Source organism: Theropithecus gelada, chromosome 2 (genome assembly GCF_003255815.1).
Source record: "Theropithecus gelada isolate Dixy chromosome 2, Tgel_1.0, whole genome shotgun sequence".
NCBI lineage: Eukaryota > Metazoa > Chordata > Mammalia > Primates > Cercopithecidae > Theropithecus > Theropithecus gelada.
The window spans coordinates 29,023,347-29,037,309 of NC_037669.1; the positions used below are offsets into that span (position 1 = coordinate 29,023,347).

A 13,963-nucleotide genomic window follows, 5' to 3' on the forward strand; every position below is an offset into this window, starting at 1 on the left:
AATCATTAGGGAAATGTAAATCAAAACTACAATGAGATACCACTTTATGCTCATTAGGATAGCTACCATCAAAAAAAGAACCCACAAAATAACAAGTGTTGGTGAAGACGTGGAGAAATTGGAACCCCTGTGCACTGTTGGTGGGAAGTAAAATGGTGTGGCCACTGTGGAAAAGAATATGGTAGTTTCTCAAAAAAATTAAAAATAGAATTACCATGTGATCTGGAAATTCCACTGCTGGGTATATACACAAAAGAACTTAAAGCAGGGTCTCAATTTTCCAAAGAAGACATGTAAGTGGCCAAGATGTATGTATTTTTTAAATGCTCAACATGACTAAGCACCAGGGAAATACAAATTAAAATCACAGGGAGGTATCACCTCATACCTGTTAGAATGACTATTACCAAAGACGTGAAAGGTAAGTGTTGGCAAGGATGTGGATAGAAACAAACCCTAACACACTGGTGGCAAGAATATGAATTAGTGTAGCCATTATGAAAAATAATACGGAGTTTCCTTCAAAAATTAAAAATAGAACTACCATATGATCCAGCATGTCCTCTTCTGTATATTTATCCAGAGGAAATGAAATCAGTATGTTAAAGAGATATCTGCACACCCAGATTCATTGCAGCACTATTTGTAAATAGCTAAGATATGGGATCAATCTAAGTGTCCATCAACAGATGAAGGGTTTCAGAACATGTGGTACCTATACAATGGAATACTATTTAGCCTTTTAAAAGAAGGAAATGTCATTTGCAAAACCATAAGTGAACCTGGCAAACATTATGTTAAATGAAATAAGCCAGGCACTGAAAGACAAATACTGCATATTTCATTTATATGTGGAATCTTAGAAAGCCAAACTCATAGAAGCACAGAGTAGAATGATGGTTACCAGAGGCTGGGGGAGGGGGATGGGGAGATGTTGGTAAAAGGATACACAATTTCAGTTAGGCAGGATAAATAAGTTCAAAAGATCTATTGCACATCATTGTGACTATAATTAATAACAATATGTACTTGAAAACTGCTTTTAAAAAACACAGGGCCTTGAAGAGAAATGTGTATACCCATTTTCATAGTAACATTATTCAAAATAGCTAAAACATGGAAGCAACTCAAGTGGCTATCCACAGATGAATGGATAAGCAAAATGTGGGGGGGGGTGTGTGTATTTATAACAGAGTATTATTCACCCTTAAAACTGAAGGCAATTTAACATATGCTATAACATGGATGAACTTTGAGGACATTGTGCTAAGTGAAATAAGCCAAAAAGATACTTTATTGTTGCACTTACATGAGGTACTTAGAGTAGTCAAAATCACAGAGACAGAAAGTAGAAGGGTGGTTGTCAGAGGATGGAAAAGCAGAGAATTGGGAGCTATTGTTTCATGCTTATAGTGTTTTAGTTGTGCAAGATGAAAAGAGTTTTAGAGATGGATGGTGGTGACAGTTGTACAGCATTTAAATGTCTTTAATGTTACTGAACTGTACACTTAAAAGTGGTTAAGATGGTAAATTTCATGTTATATGTATTTCATCACAATGGGAAAAAAAAACAAAACAAAAAACTAAAGAGCCCTGCAGAAATTTAAGTTTTCTGTTGTCATGTATTTTTCCTTTCTTTAAAAGTTACTTCTCCATGAGCACGGCACTTTTCCAAAGGAGGAAGTGTGCTTTATAATTCTGCATGTCTTCAACATGTAGTTCAGCATCCTGCACCTAACAAGTCCTCAACCAATGTTGCTGCTATTCTTGACAAAATGCCTCATGAATATGTTGTCTGAAATAAAATGAAAGTGGAATAATGTCTCTTCCAAAAAATATTAGCCAAATATTTCTATCCACCTATGAAAAGAGCCATGCAGATAACCCCAAATTTATTAACTCCAAAATTATATATTATTTTAACATGCTCACGATAGGTTGATTAAAGAATTCAGTTTACTACTACAAAAGAGTAGATGGCTGAAAGCACACAGCTAATTTTCAAAATTATAAAAGAGTACATATCTTAAGACTTTTGTATGAAGAACCAATAAGCTCATTAAATTAATAGGATAATCTGGGATTAATGCACACAGAATTAAAGTCTCAATTTCTAGAAGTATCTGTGAGAAAAAAAACTGAAAGGTTAATTCACTGCCGGCTATGTATGGAATACTTTATTCAGTAGATTCCTAATGTTTAAATTAATCTAATGAATTGTTCAGGAGCCTCTTTAAACCAAGCGCCTGGGGAAAAAAAAAAAGGGAAATACTTGTAATTCCAGCACTTTGGGAGGCCAAGGCTGGCGGATCACGAGGTCAGGAGATCGAGACCATCCTGGCTAACACGGTGAAACTCTATCTCTACTAAAAATACAAAAAATTAGCCGGACGTGGTGGCAGGCGCCTGTAGTCCCAGCTACTTGGGATGCTGAGGCAGGAGAATGGCGTGAACCCGGGAGGCAGAGCTTGCAGTGAGCTGAGATCACGCCAGTGCACACCAGCCTGGGCGACAGAGCGAGACTCTGTCCAGGAAAAGAAAAAAAGGGAAATGCTGCAATTACTTACTAAAAATTTGTCAAAAACCAGTAACTACAAGAGCAGTTGACACATATTTTGTCTCTTAAAAATAAGAGAAATGTGTGGGGCGAGGTGGTTCATGCCTGTAATTCCAGCACTTTGGGAGGCTGAGGTGGGCGGATCATTCAAGATCAGGAGTTCAAGACCAGCCTGACCAACATGGTGAAACTCTATCTCTACTAAAACACAAAAAATTAGCCAGGTGTGGTGGCGGGCATCTGTAATCCCAGCTACTTGGGAGGCTGAGGCAGAATTGCTTGAACCCAGGAGGTGGAGATTGCAGTGAGCCGAGATTGTGCCACTGCACTCAAGCCTAGGAGACAGAGTGAGATTCTGTCTCAAAAAAAAAAAAAAAAAAAAGGGAAATACAACATCCTCTTACATGTCAGTTTTGTATCTGTTCATAGAACGTACAATGACATCCAGGGAATCAATTAGCCTAGGAGAGACTCAATCAAATTCAATAGTAAACTACCACAGCAAAGCTTTGATGGTCTCCATCAAAATAAGGAGGCCTGAAACAGTTTATAAACTGAAAGCACCAGAAAAAATGGTATACCTGGAGAATGTTAAATCAGTTCCTGCTTTCAGGTGGTTCTGTATCTAAATAGATGACTATATTCCAAAGATCTCCTGAGACAGAAATTTCATACCTTTTCTCAGGGAACTGGTAAATCTCTTCCTCCTCTGTTGAATACCGTCCTGTTTGTCATTACCCCTCTCATTTAAAGCTAAGGTAACAGCCAGGCATCAGACTCGTCCTAATCTGGTCCAAGGTGGGATCGCTTATCATCTTTGTTCTTAATGAAAGCTCTGGATTAGGGATGGCAAACTGGTTTCAATGGATAATGTCAACTCCAGTCAGTTGGTAATGATGCCTGATACACTCTCGAAAAGAACCATTAGGCCAACTGCTGTTTATCAGGAAGAATTGCCATAATGACTTAGTGTGTGGTGCAAGGGTAATGAGAGAGCCCCAACATAATTGGGGCCTATTTGCTATCCCTGTTTGTTTTTCACTTCCCAAGGTGGTCTACTTGAAGTGAAAAAAAGCAAGGCAAGATATATTCAGTGGTGGTGAAGATGCTACAGTCCTTCTTCCCTTTCTCTTGGCTCTTGGGTATGGTGACGTGTGGTTGTGCTAGTCTCATGTTATGAGTCCAGTCAGTGGCAAAAGTTATGTGGCAGCTGCTACCAGAACACTTTCACTTCTCTACTCTACTGTAAGCACAGTACGCTCCTCTGCAAAATTCCAGTAGTCTGCCGCTGGTCCAATTCACTCCAAATGTCAACTTCCTCATTTAACAAGGCCAAGTAGCATCATTTTCTCTAGTTCCGTATCACTGGTTACCCACCTTCTCAAGTGTGAGGATCTCCACATGCTGCAAGAAACTTTTAGAACCCATACCCTCAACCTAAGAGAATATGTGACAAAAAATAAACAAATTATGAATAACACTTTGAGTAATTTTATATTTTACTACCCGCAACTACATCTCTATACATTTGAAAACCTATAGCATCTAGATGTATGAGGCATAACGCCATCTTAGACAATTATTGGTAGACTCAGGAATTCGTGGACTGGTATACTCTGAGATCCCCTAGGGCATTTTGGCTCCCAATTGGGAACCACATGATTCTGTGCATGGAGAACAGAAGGGAGACGGCTAGAGGCCTCATTATGGCAAATCTTAAAAAACAACACTGGGGAAAATTATGTTTCTTCTGGTTCTTTCTTCAGGAAGAAATAAATTTGACCTTCTTTTTTTAGGTTATATTTTTACTTAGTCATTGTCACTGCTCTCCTTTGGATACATTTCAGTTTCCCTCTAAAATGTGGAAATCAAAGCTAGACATAAAAATCAAATCTAAAGTGTATTCCTAAGGAATTCTGTGTTATCATGGGCAATTGCCTAGTCAGCTCTGTACGTCTCCCCAATACCTGAGTTAGACTACCTTTCTACCAGAACTCTCCTTACTCAAGATGTATATGAAGCTTACTGACTAACCTAATGTTCTTAAAAGCCTAAAGATCCATATTTGATTTTTATTAATACAGTGTATGCTTAATTCTGGCTACATTATTTTATTTTTCATGGATTAGAGGAATATTTTAAAATAAACTTTATTGTGTGTATTTAAAGTATACAACATGTGTTATAGGATACACACAGATAGTAAAAGGGTTACTACAGTGAAATAAGTTAATATATCCATCTCACATAGTTACCCATTTTTCTTGTTTCTGTGGCAAGAGCAGCTAAAACCTACTCACTTAGTGTAAGTCCCATATACAGTACCTTTTTTTACTTCAAAGATGCATTGTGAGCTGCTTTATTAGAGTGAAATGAACCATTTAGCAAACTGTGAACTTCGTAAGCAAGTGTTTAAAACATGATTTTCAAAGACATTCCTTACCATTGTGTTTGAAGCCATAATGCAAAGGGTTTACATGTGCACGTTTAAAAGATGAGTCTCAGCATGTTACTTCAAAGATGGATTGTGAGCTGCTTTATTACAGGCAAGTGAACTGTTTACCAACCCGTAAACTCCCATATACAGTACAACTGTATTACCTACAGTCCTCATATTGTACATTCGGTTTCTGACTGCAGTTTTAAATTCAGAGTCATTCAATATAACTTACTCTTCTTAAGCAGGCTGATGAGGAGAGTTTTGAGGTCTTCTTTTAGGTATGGCAGGGAAAATCAAACTATAAGAATCAAATTTCATTGAATTCCAGTAAGAATAAGGGTCTTAGGCTTTTTAGTATTTTATTTGCAATACGGGTGAGATCCTTGGAGATATTTTAGCAAAAAACTTCATTGTAGCTGTAAAAAATGTCATTATCATGATAATACAGGTACAGTCAGAAAGAAAAGGAAGCATAAGTGCTGTCAATGGTAATAATTTCAATCACCAGCTGAAAGCAATGTAAATGAATTAAATCTAAGAATGTGGTTTTTTTTTCCAACAGTCAATTTGATGAACCCTTGAACCATCTTTTTATTTGCTGGGAGCAGACACGAAGTAATGATTTTAAACAGAGTATATATTTATGTCATGTAAATTAATTAGGCAAAATGTCTATATCATATTTTAATCTTTTAATTGTCTCTTATTCTTTTCACATCAAGCTTTTATCCAAAGCAATTTTTTAGCAGTATAGAGTTCAGTTGCTTCTGTTAAACAGTAAAAATACCAACATGGGTAACCAAGTAGTAGATGAAAGACAGTTTTTCCTTATAGAAGTATTAGAGCTGATGAAGAAAATATATTAGAATATAATTTTTTGAACTCCTAAGGAATCTGAGCATTGATCACTAATTGCTAATATCATTAAAAGAGACAATCAGCCTCCCAGCGGAAGAGCACACTACCACCTATGAAACATCTTGACAAAAAAGACACATCTGAATGGGCAAACTGCTAGTCTACCAATTTAAATAAAAATGAACAGAATGGAAGAACCTGTTGAACTACTCCTAGTAATGCAGTGAGCAAAATCTAGACTGTGTGATAACTATAAGACCACCAATCTGGTTTTCTTACAAATAAACTTAAGGAAGAACAGAAAGGAAGGGAGTGGAAGAGGGAGAGAGTGTGAGAGAGTGATAGAAAAAGAATCTTGCAGTTTATGACAGGAGATAATTAGAAATATGAACAACAGACTGGATATTTTACTATATTAAGAAGGTAGTAACTTTTAGGTAATGATATTTGTACTATGATTTTTAAACAGTACTTACTTTTAGAATAAATGCTAAAATACTTATGGATGTAATTATACAGGGTCTGGGACTGCCTTCATAATCCAGTTGTCAGGGAACAGTTGGGCTACAGATGAAACCAGTTCACCTACAAGTTGATCACTGAGGCTGGTTGATGGGTTTACAGAGTTTCATTATAAAATTCTCTTTAATTCTAATTTTGAAATCTCCCATATGTATTAGTTTGCTAGGGCTGCCATAACAAAATACCACAGACTGGGTGGCTTATACAACAGAAGTTTATTTATTTTCTCGCTATTCTGGAGGCTGGAAGTCCAAGATCAAGGTATTGGCAGGCTTGGTTTCTTCTGAGGCTTCCCTACTTTGCTTACAGATGGTCACCTTCTCCCTGTGTCCTCACACATTTTTTGATTTGTGTGCACCTATCCCTGGTATGTCTCTTTGTGTCTCAATTTCCTCTTCGTATGAGGACACTAGTCAGACTGCATTAGGGCCCACCCTAACAACTCTATTTTAACTTAACTATTTCTTTAAAGGCCCTATCTCCAAATACAGCCTGAGCTACTGCGAGCTAGGGCTTCAACTTACGAATTTGAAAGGAATACAATTCAGCCCATAACACCACAATAAATTTAAAAATAACATAAAATATGTTGATAATATTTTTAAATAAAACAGGATGCATACATAAAATCCTTAACTTCAAAAACTGAATTAAAAAGATATGAACTGTTTCTGAGACTACATCTTCAAATAAACTTGTCTCATATTCTCACCTTTTAATATTTGCCTCCTCACTCGATGTGTATCCTTAGCAAAGTTGTTATATTCATTTTCCTGGTAGTCCCTTTCTGAGATCTTAGAGACTAAATTGCATCATATGGAAAACAAAATTCTGTGGTGAGCAACTAGCTATATCCAGGCACTACAGCATTGTCTATGTTTTAAAGAAAATATTCATGTAACAAATATTATTTCTCACTTTCAAAATTATGCACAAACTGGGGAATTGACAAGGGTTAGGCGACAGCACAATCAGGAAAACATGTCCCAAGGTACCCACTTTTATCTCAGTGGAGATCACTGGTAGAGGGTCAGGGTGTCTGATTTTCCTGTCCTACGCAACTGGGTTTACGTGAAGTCATACAGAAAATACTAGCCAGACTTTACATAAATCTGGGAATATAACACATTAGTTAGAAGTTAGCATTACATTCCAAAAAAAAGGTCATTACAACCTGAGAGAATGAGGCCTAATAAGGTGACAAACTTTACTAGGGATAAATGTATGATTTTACACTAGGGCTCAAAACCACTTAATGGAAAAAATAAGAAAAGAGAGGTATGGCTTTACATGAACACATATTAATATTTTTGTTAAAAACTTTAACTGGTAATGAGGACACTGAGGGTCAATAATGTGTTTACTGATAGTTCACACATTATTAGGTGTACCAGTAAGATTCCAACAACTCGAAAGAAAGATGAGGATCCCATTTCAGTCAAGGCTGTTCAGGTTTCATCTGGCATATTTTGTTTCTAGGTAATACACTTTAAAATATAATGCTAGGATGGTAAATATACTTAATACCATGTCAAATGAAGAATAATTGTTATTCTTGAACTTGGAAACATTAGTCAAGATTAAACAAAGACTGAAGACAGACATAATCTTGTCTTCAAATACTTGGGGGCCTGCCATTTAGAAAAGCTTTAGGCCTCCCCTCCTTGGCCCCAAACAGGAAGAACTCAGTAAACCCAGCTAACCCCTCCCCATCCCTTAGGAAATATCACTTCCTCAGGGAGGCCTTCCCTGGCCTACAGACTGTAGGCTCCTGGCCACTGGCTTCTGCAGTTTTCATTCTTCTCTGTTGGGCACTAATCCTATTTCTAATTGTCAAATCGTGTTAGCCTGTGTCTTAGTAAATTCGGTTGCTTATAATAAAATACTATAGACTAAGTGGCTTATAAATAACACCCTTATTTCTCAGTTCTGGAGACTGGGAAGTCCAAGATCAAGGCACTGCCAGATTCTGAGTCTGGTGAGGGCTTGCTTCCTGGTTCTTAGATGGCTGTCTCTCACTTGAACATCGCATGGAGAAGGGGATGAGGGGTCTCTCTTGGACTTCCTTTATAAATACACTAACGCCAGTCATGAAGGCTCTGCTCTCATGACCTCATCACCCCGCTAAAGTCCCAGTTGCTAATACCATCATCCTGGGGGTCAGATTTTCAATATTTGAATTTGTAGGGGAGACACAAACATTCAGACCATAGCACCACCCTAGACTGTAAGTTCTCAGAGAAGACAGACCATGTCTGATTTGCTGGTCCTAGAACACTGGTGCCTAGCATAGTAGAATGAAAGAACCCATGAGACATGGATTTGAACTTAATATGAAGATCTATGTATTTTTTAATAGTGTCGTGCAAATTCATGGGCTGCCTCGAGAGGGAGCAGTTTTCCTTTCACAGGTGGCCCGCATTCAGGCTTAAAATGGCAGCGAGAGTGAAGGGATTAAAAGTGACTGGGCTAAATGAATTTTACCCTCTTTGCCAACTGAAGAACTATGATTTGAATTCTTCTGCAAAACATCAGCTCAATTCTGATCCATTTTGGAAAAGTTTAGTAATACATTTTTCATAATTGCTTCTGTTCAAACCCAAATTTCATTTAATGTTTCTCCCCACTTTTTATTTCTCCTTCTCTCCCTAATCCCCAAAGCTGATGATTAATATTTCCATTTTATTATAAGGATGTATAAAGCTTCAGAAAACATAGTGGCAGACAGTGAGGTGAGGTCAGACTTAGAAACGAGGAAAATATTTCTGAGATTCTTAGCATCAGCTGAGCTGAAAGTAAATGTAGATTTGATAAATGACACAAAGTCATTACCTCTCCACTTCTCTTTTTGCCGATTCGATTTTTACAAGGACCCAGTTTTCCCTAAAAACACATCAGACTTTCAGCAAATATAAAGACTGCATCTTTTACTCACAAGGCAAAAAAAAAAAAAAAAAATTCTACCTAAATACTTTTCATTAAAATATATGCCCTATAATACTGGTTTTCAGATAGTCAAATATTACATAATTTTAGTTATTCCTGTGGGAGTTAATAAGCAAAGACCTTGAAGGTCAATCTCCTTACAAATTACTGAAACTACCAATTCTGACCTTGATTACTTGATTTAGTTTGATAATGAATTTTGAGGATAAAGTGAAACATGAACAAATACACATGCCTGCTATCCTTCCTCTAGTCTCTATCTTCCTTCTAGAGAAACATCTTTTGTGACAGTATCCTCTAGCCCTCTATCAATTCATAGATAATTATGGAATTGTGAAAACAATATGTTATCAACCAATAATAATAAAAATACAAATATATTTATTTTAAACCCTACTACATCTGTTGAAAAGGTTAAGAAACAGGTAGATAGAAGCAATTAGGTAGAAGATTGAGAAACAATTAGATAAGGACAGGGAATTAGGTAAGCAGTAGGGGCTAGTAAATGATACCCTGTACCTGGAAGTACAACTGTTGGGAGGGAATCCACATACCAAGCAAAGGGGCTTCAAGAGAGCTCCACCCACAAAGAGGACTGAGTATGACTCTCCCGAGTGTGACACAGATGGAAATAACTTTTACGACCTTTAAATCTAATGCCTACCTCTTTCTGAAGACTTAATTCCTTCTAAGGATGAAGACAAGGAAGGGATTACAGCGAAGACAAGAGGAGTATGGGGAGGTTCATGATTTTCAAATGCTTAATGTTTTCCTTTTGTACCATGTCATACTAGCAGTTAAAGACCAGAGAGTAGATGTTTGACTTAAACCTCACTATGTTTATGTTGATATTTATACCTTTACGCATTTTCTACAGCTTTAAGCAAACCCTGCCAAACAATGTAATCATTCTCATGTTTAGCATAACTTCAGACATGTCTCTGAAAAACAAAAAAATACATGTGAAAAAAGATATGCCTATCCCAGGAAAAATTACATAGGTATACTCTTCAGAGCAGTGCTTCTCAGATTTGATTGTGAATCAAATCTTGTAAAAATGCAGATTTTAATTCAGTGGGTCTCAGGTGGGGCCTGGGATTCTGCATTTCTAACAAACTCCAGGTGATGTTGATAATAATGGTGCACAGAACACACTCTGAGTATGTTTTAGACCATGACATGAAAACCCAGATTCGGCAGGAAATCTGTCCCCTCAATCTCATTCCCCCTTTCATAATTTCCCACTGAGTTCCTACACTTTTCCCTGTTTTGCTGGTGAGAAAGCTTTAGGTACAGCTGGATGGATACAAATGAAAAGAAAATATTCTAGAATTACAACTTCAAGTGAAGATTTTAAGTTGACTGAAGGGTATAGACACATTTTTAATATACATGAATTATACATACTTATCCAAATCACTGAATACATGATATCCTATTTCTTGACATAAATGGAGCCCTATGTCTGCATAACTTAAAAGTAAGTTTATTTACAGACAACCTATAGAATGGGAGAAAATATTCACAAACCATTCCTCTGACAAAGGTCTAGTACCCAGAATCGATAAGGAACTTAAAGAAATTAGCAGGCAAAAGACAACCCCATGAAAAAGTGAGCAAAGAACACAAATACTTCTCAGAAGAAGACATACATGCAGCCAACAAACATGAAAAAAAAATGGTCCACATCACAAACCAGAGAAATGCAAATCAAAACCACAATGAGATATCATCTCACACCTGTAAGAATGGATTTTGTTAAAAAGTAAAAAAAAAAAAAAAAAGTTGGCCAGGCTGTGGAGAGACAGGGATACTTACACACTGTTGGTGGGAATGTAAATCCGTCTAGCCACTATGGAAAGCAGTTTGGAGATTTCTTTAAAAACTACGATTTCACCTACCATTCAACCCAGCAATCCTACTACTGGGTAGATACTCAAAGGAAAATCAGTTGTTCTACCAAAAGGACACACACATCCACACGTATGTTCATTACAGTGTTATTTCCAATAGCAAAGACATGGAATCAACCCAGGTGTCCATCAACAGTGGACTGGATAAAGAAAATGTGGCACACGCATACCATGGAATACTACACAGCCATAAAAAAGAATGAAATTGTGTCCTCTGCAGCAACATGGATGCAGCTAGAGGCCATTATCCTAAGCAAACTAATGCAGACAAAGAAAACCAAATACCACGTGTTCTCACTTATAAGTGGGAGCTAAACATTGGGTAAACATGAACATAAAGATGGGAATAATAGACACTGAGGAATATAAAAGGGGAGAGAAAGGGAGACAAGGGCTGAAAAACTACCTATTGGGTACTATGCTCAATACCAGGGTGACAAGTTTAGTCACATCCCAAACCTCAGCATCACACAATATACCTCTGTAATGATCTTGCACATGTACACCTTGATTCTAAAATATATGTTGAAAAACAAAAAGAAGTTTAATTAATGCACAGCACACCATCTCATTGTTCAGGTGTCTCTGGGGAGTGAGGTGATCTAAATAAATCACCTTTTTCAGATAACTAAAGTTTATCTTTTTAAGTTTCCAGATCTATTTATTTTAGAAATGTTTAATTGAAATCTTCCTGGAATTAACATACTCAAGAATTTTTAACTATACAAAACAAAGTTTAACATATCTGCCTGGGCGTGGTGGCTCAGGCCTGTAATCCCAGCACTTTGGGAGGCTGAGGCAGGTGGATCACGAGGTCAGGAGTTCAAGACCAGCCTGGCCAAGATGGTGAAACCCTGTCTCTACTAAAAATACAAAAATTAGCTGGGCGTGGTGGCAGGTGCCTGTAATTCCAGCCACTTGGGAGGCTGAGGCAGAGAATTACTTGAACCAGGGAGGCAGAGATTGCAGTGAGCCGAGATTGCAACACTGCACTCCAGCCTGGGTGACAGAACAAGACTCCATCTCAGGAAAAAAAAAAAAAAAAAAAAAAAAATTTAACATATCTACAGTTACCCAGGGTCAGTAGTTTTTACTCTATGGTATGACATAACATTATACGAGCTACTAAGATCTGCATGGGACTATGTGCTCTCACACAGTGGAGTCCCAGCGCCCTGAGCAGGGTTTCTCAGTCTATTTGGAGCTATCTTCTGTTTCCTTCCTCCATGGTCAGCTGCCACCTCACTCTGTTCTCTGATTGCCATTCCCTTGCAATTTCTAATCTGCTGCTTTGTTTTTCACGATAGTTTGGGAAAGATTCTGAAATGGGCTCCCTTCTCACTCCTGTTTTTAAAGCAGGAGCTCCCTTTCAGAGTTTTCAGTTGCTGGTAATCTGAATTCAGATAATCATGTCAGCTTAAAGAAATCACAGAAAGTAATCCCACTGTAAGTATCTCCTACTATGACTATTGAATACTCACTGATGCCGGTGTCCTTACAGTACTGGACCAAGTACTGTCCCATGACTTTTAGTAGATGATTATACTCTTGGACATTGAGAAATTCCTGTTTATTATGGGATGGTTCCATGACCTCCAAGGGTATATTAACAATTCCAACCACGCCTGCGCCAAGTCTGAGAAAATATACGCATATTTAAATTTTGAAAATTTGGCTAAAGAAAAAAATCAAATATATTCTGGTCATTTGAAATCATTTTTTTTTTTCCAAAAATAAATTGATTCTGTTGGTCTGGACCATGTCAAAGTTTAACAAATTATCTAATGACGTTATCATAAATCTGTGGGGATCCCAACATGTTTGGTACCATAATAAAAAAATCATTTTAGCACAATGTTACTGAGTTAATATGACTCGTTTTACAAACCTATCACCTTACATGGAGAGTGAGGGTGGCTGGGAAGGCAAGGCCTTTTGACATTAAAAACCATGGTGCCGGCCGGGCGCGGTGGCTCAAGCCTGTAATCCCAGCACTTTGGGAGGCCGAGACGGGTGGATCACGAGGTCAGAAGATCGAGACCATCCTGGCGAACATGGTGAAACCCCGTCTCTACTAAAAAATACAAAAAACTAGCCGGGCGAGATGGCGGGCGCCTGTAGTCCCAGTTACTTGGGAGGCTGAGGCAGGAGAATGGCGTAAACCCGGGAGGCGGAGCTTGCAGTGAGCTGAGATCCGGCCACTGCACTCCAGCCCGGGCGACAGAGCGAGACTCCGTCTCAAAAAACAAACAAACAAACAAACAAACAAACACACACAAAAAAAACCATGGTGCCTTACTGCAATAAACTGGCATAATCTTCTAAATGACAGTGGCCAGAGAACTACTTTCTTTCTCTGCATTTCATCTATCAGATTGGATTTCTCCTCTTCATTGCAGAGGTCCCCGGGGTGCTCAGTGAATTCCATGAAGGAATCACAGAGTTGGCTTATCCCAGAGGGTAATGAGTATCTCACTGTAAATCTGCTTGGTGACATAACTTGTTTTGGGAAAGAGCATGCAATTGTCTAAGCCTTTAGGGCTGCCCACTGCCTTTTGTATGGCACATGTGTCAAAGCCTCACAATTTGGGGTCCCTGCCTATCGTGTTTTGCTACCACTTCACTCTTCCACTTTGCTTTCCTTTCACTATTCATTCTCTAAGTCTAAATTTGGGCTTCATTCTTCTAGAAGGCCTAAATTGACCTCCCCAGTTTGCTTCACTGCCC

The 13,963-nt window shown here is 38.0% G+C and overlaps 1 protein-coding gene across 2 annotated transcripts in view; it reads right to left on the bottom strand.

Annotated features, from left to right (window-relative positions):
• The window catches only part of MORC1 (MORC family CW-type zinc finger 1), a 160,751-nt gene that overhangs the window by 81,916 nt on the left and 64,872 nt on the right, over positions 1–13,963 (bottom strand). For both annotated transcript variants that reach the window (XM_025376524.1, XM_025376525.1), the window contains exon 14: positions 12,718–12,872. In XM_025376524.1, the coding sequence (XP_025232309.1) occupies positions 12,718–12,872 (155 nt within the window). The remainder of the gene's footprint in view (positions 1–12,717; positions 12,873–13,963) is intronic.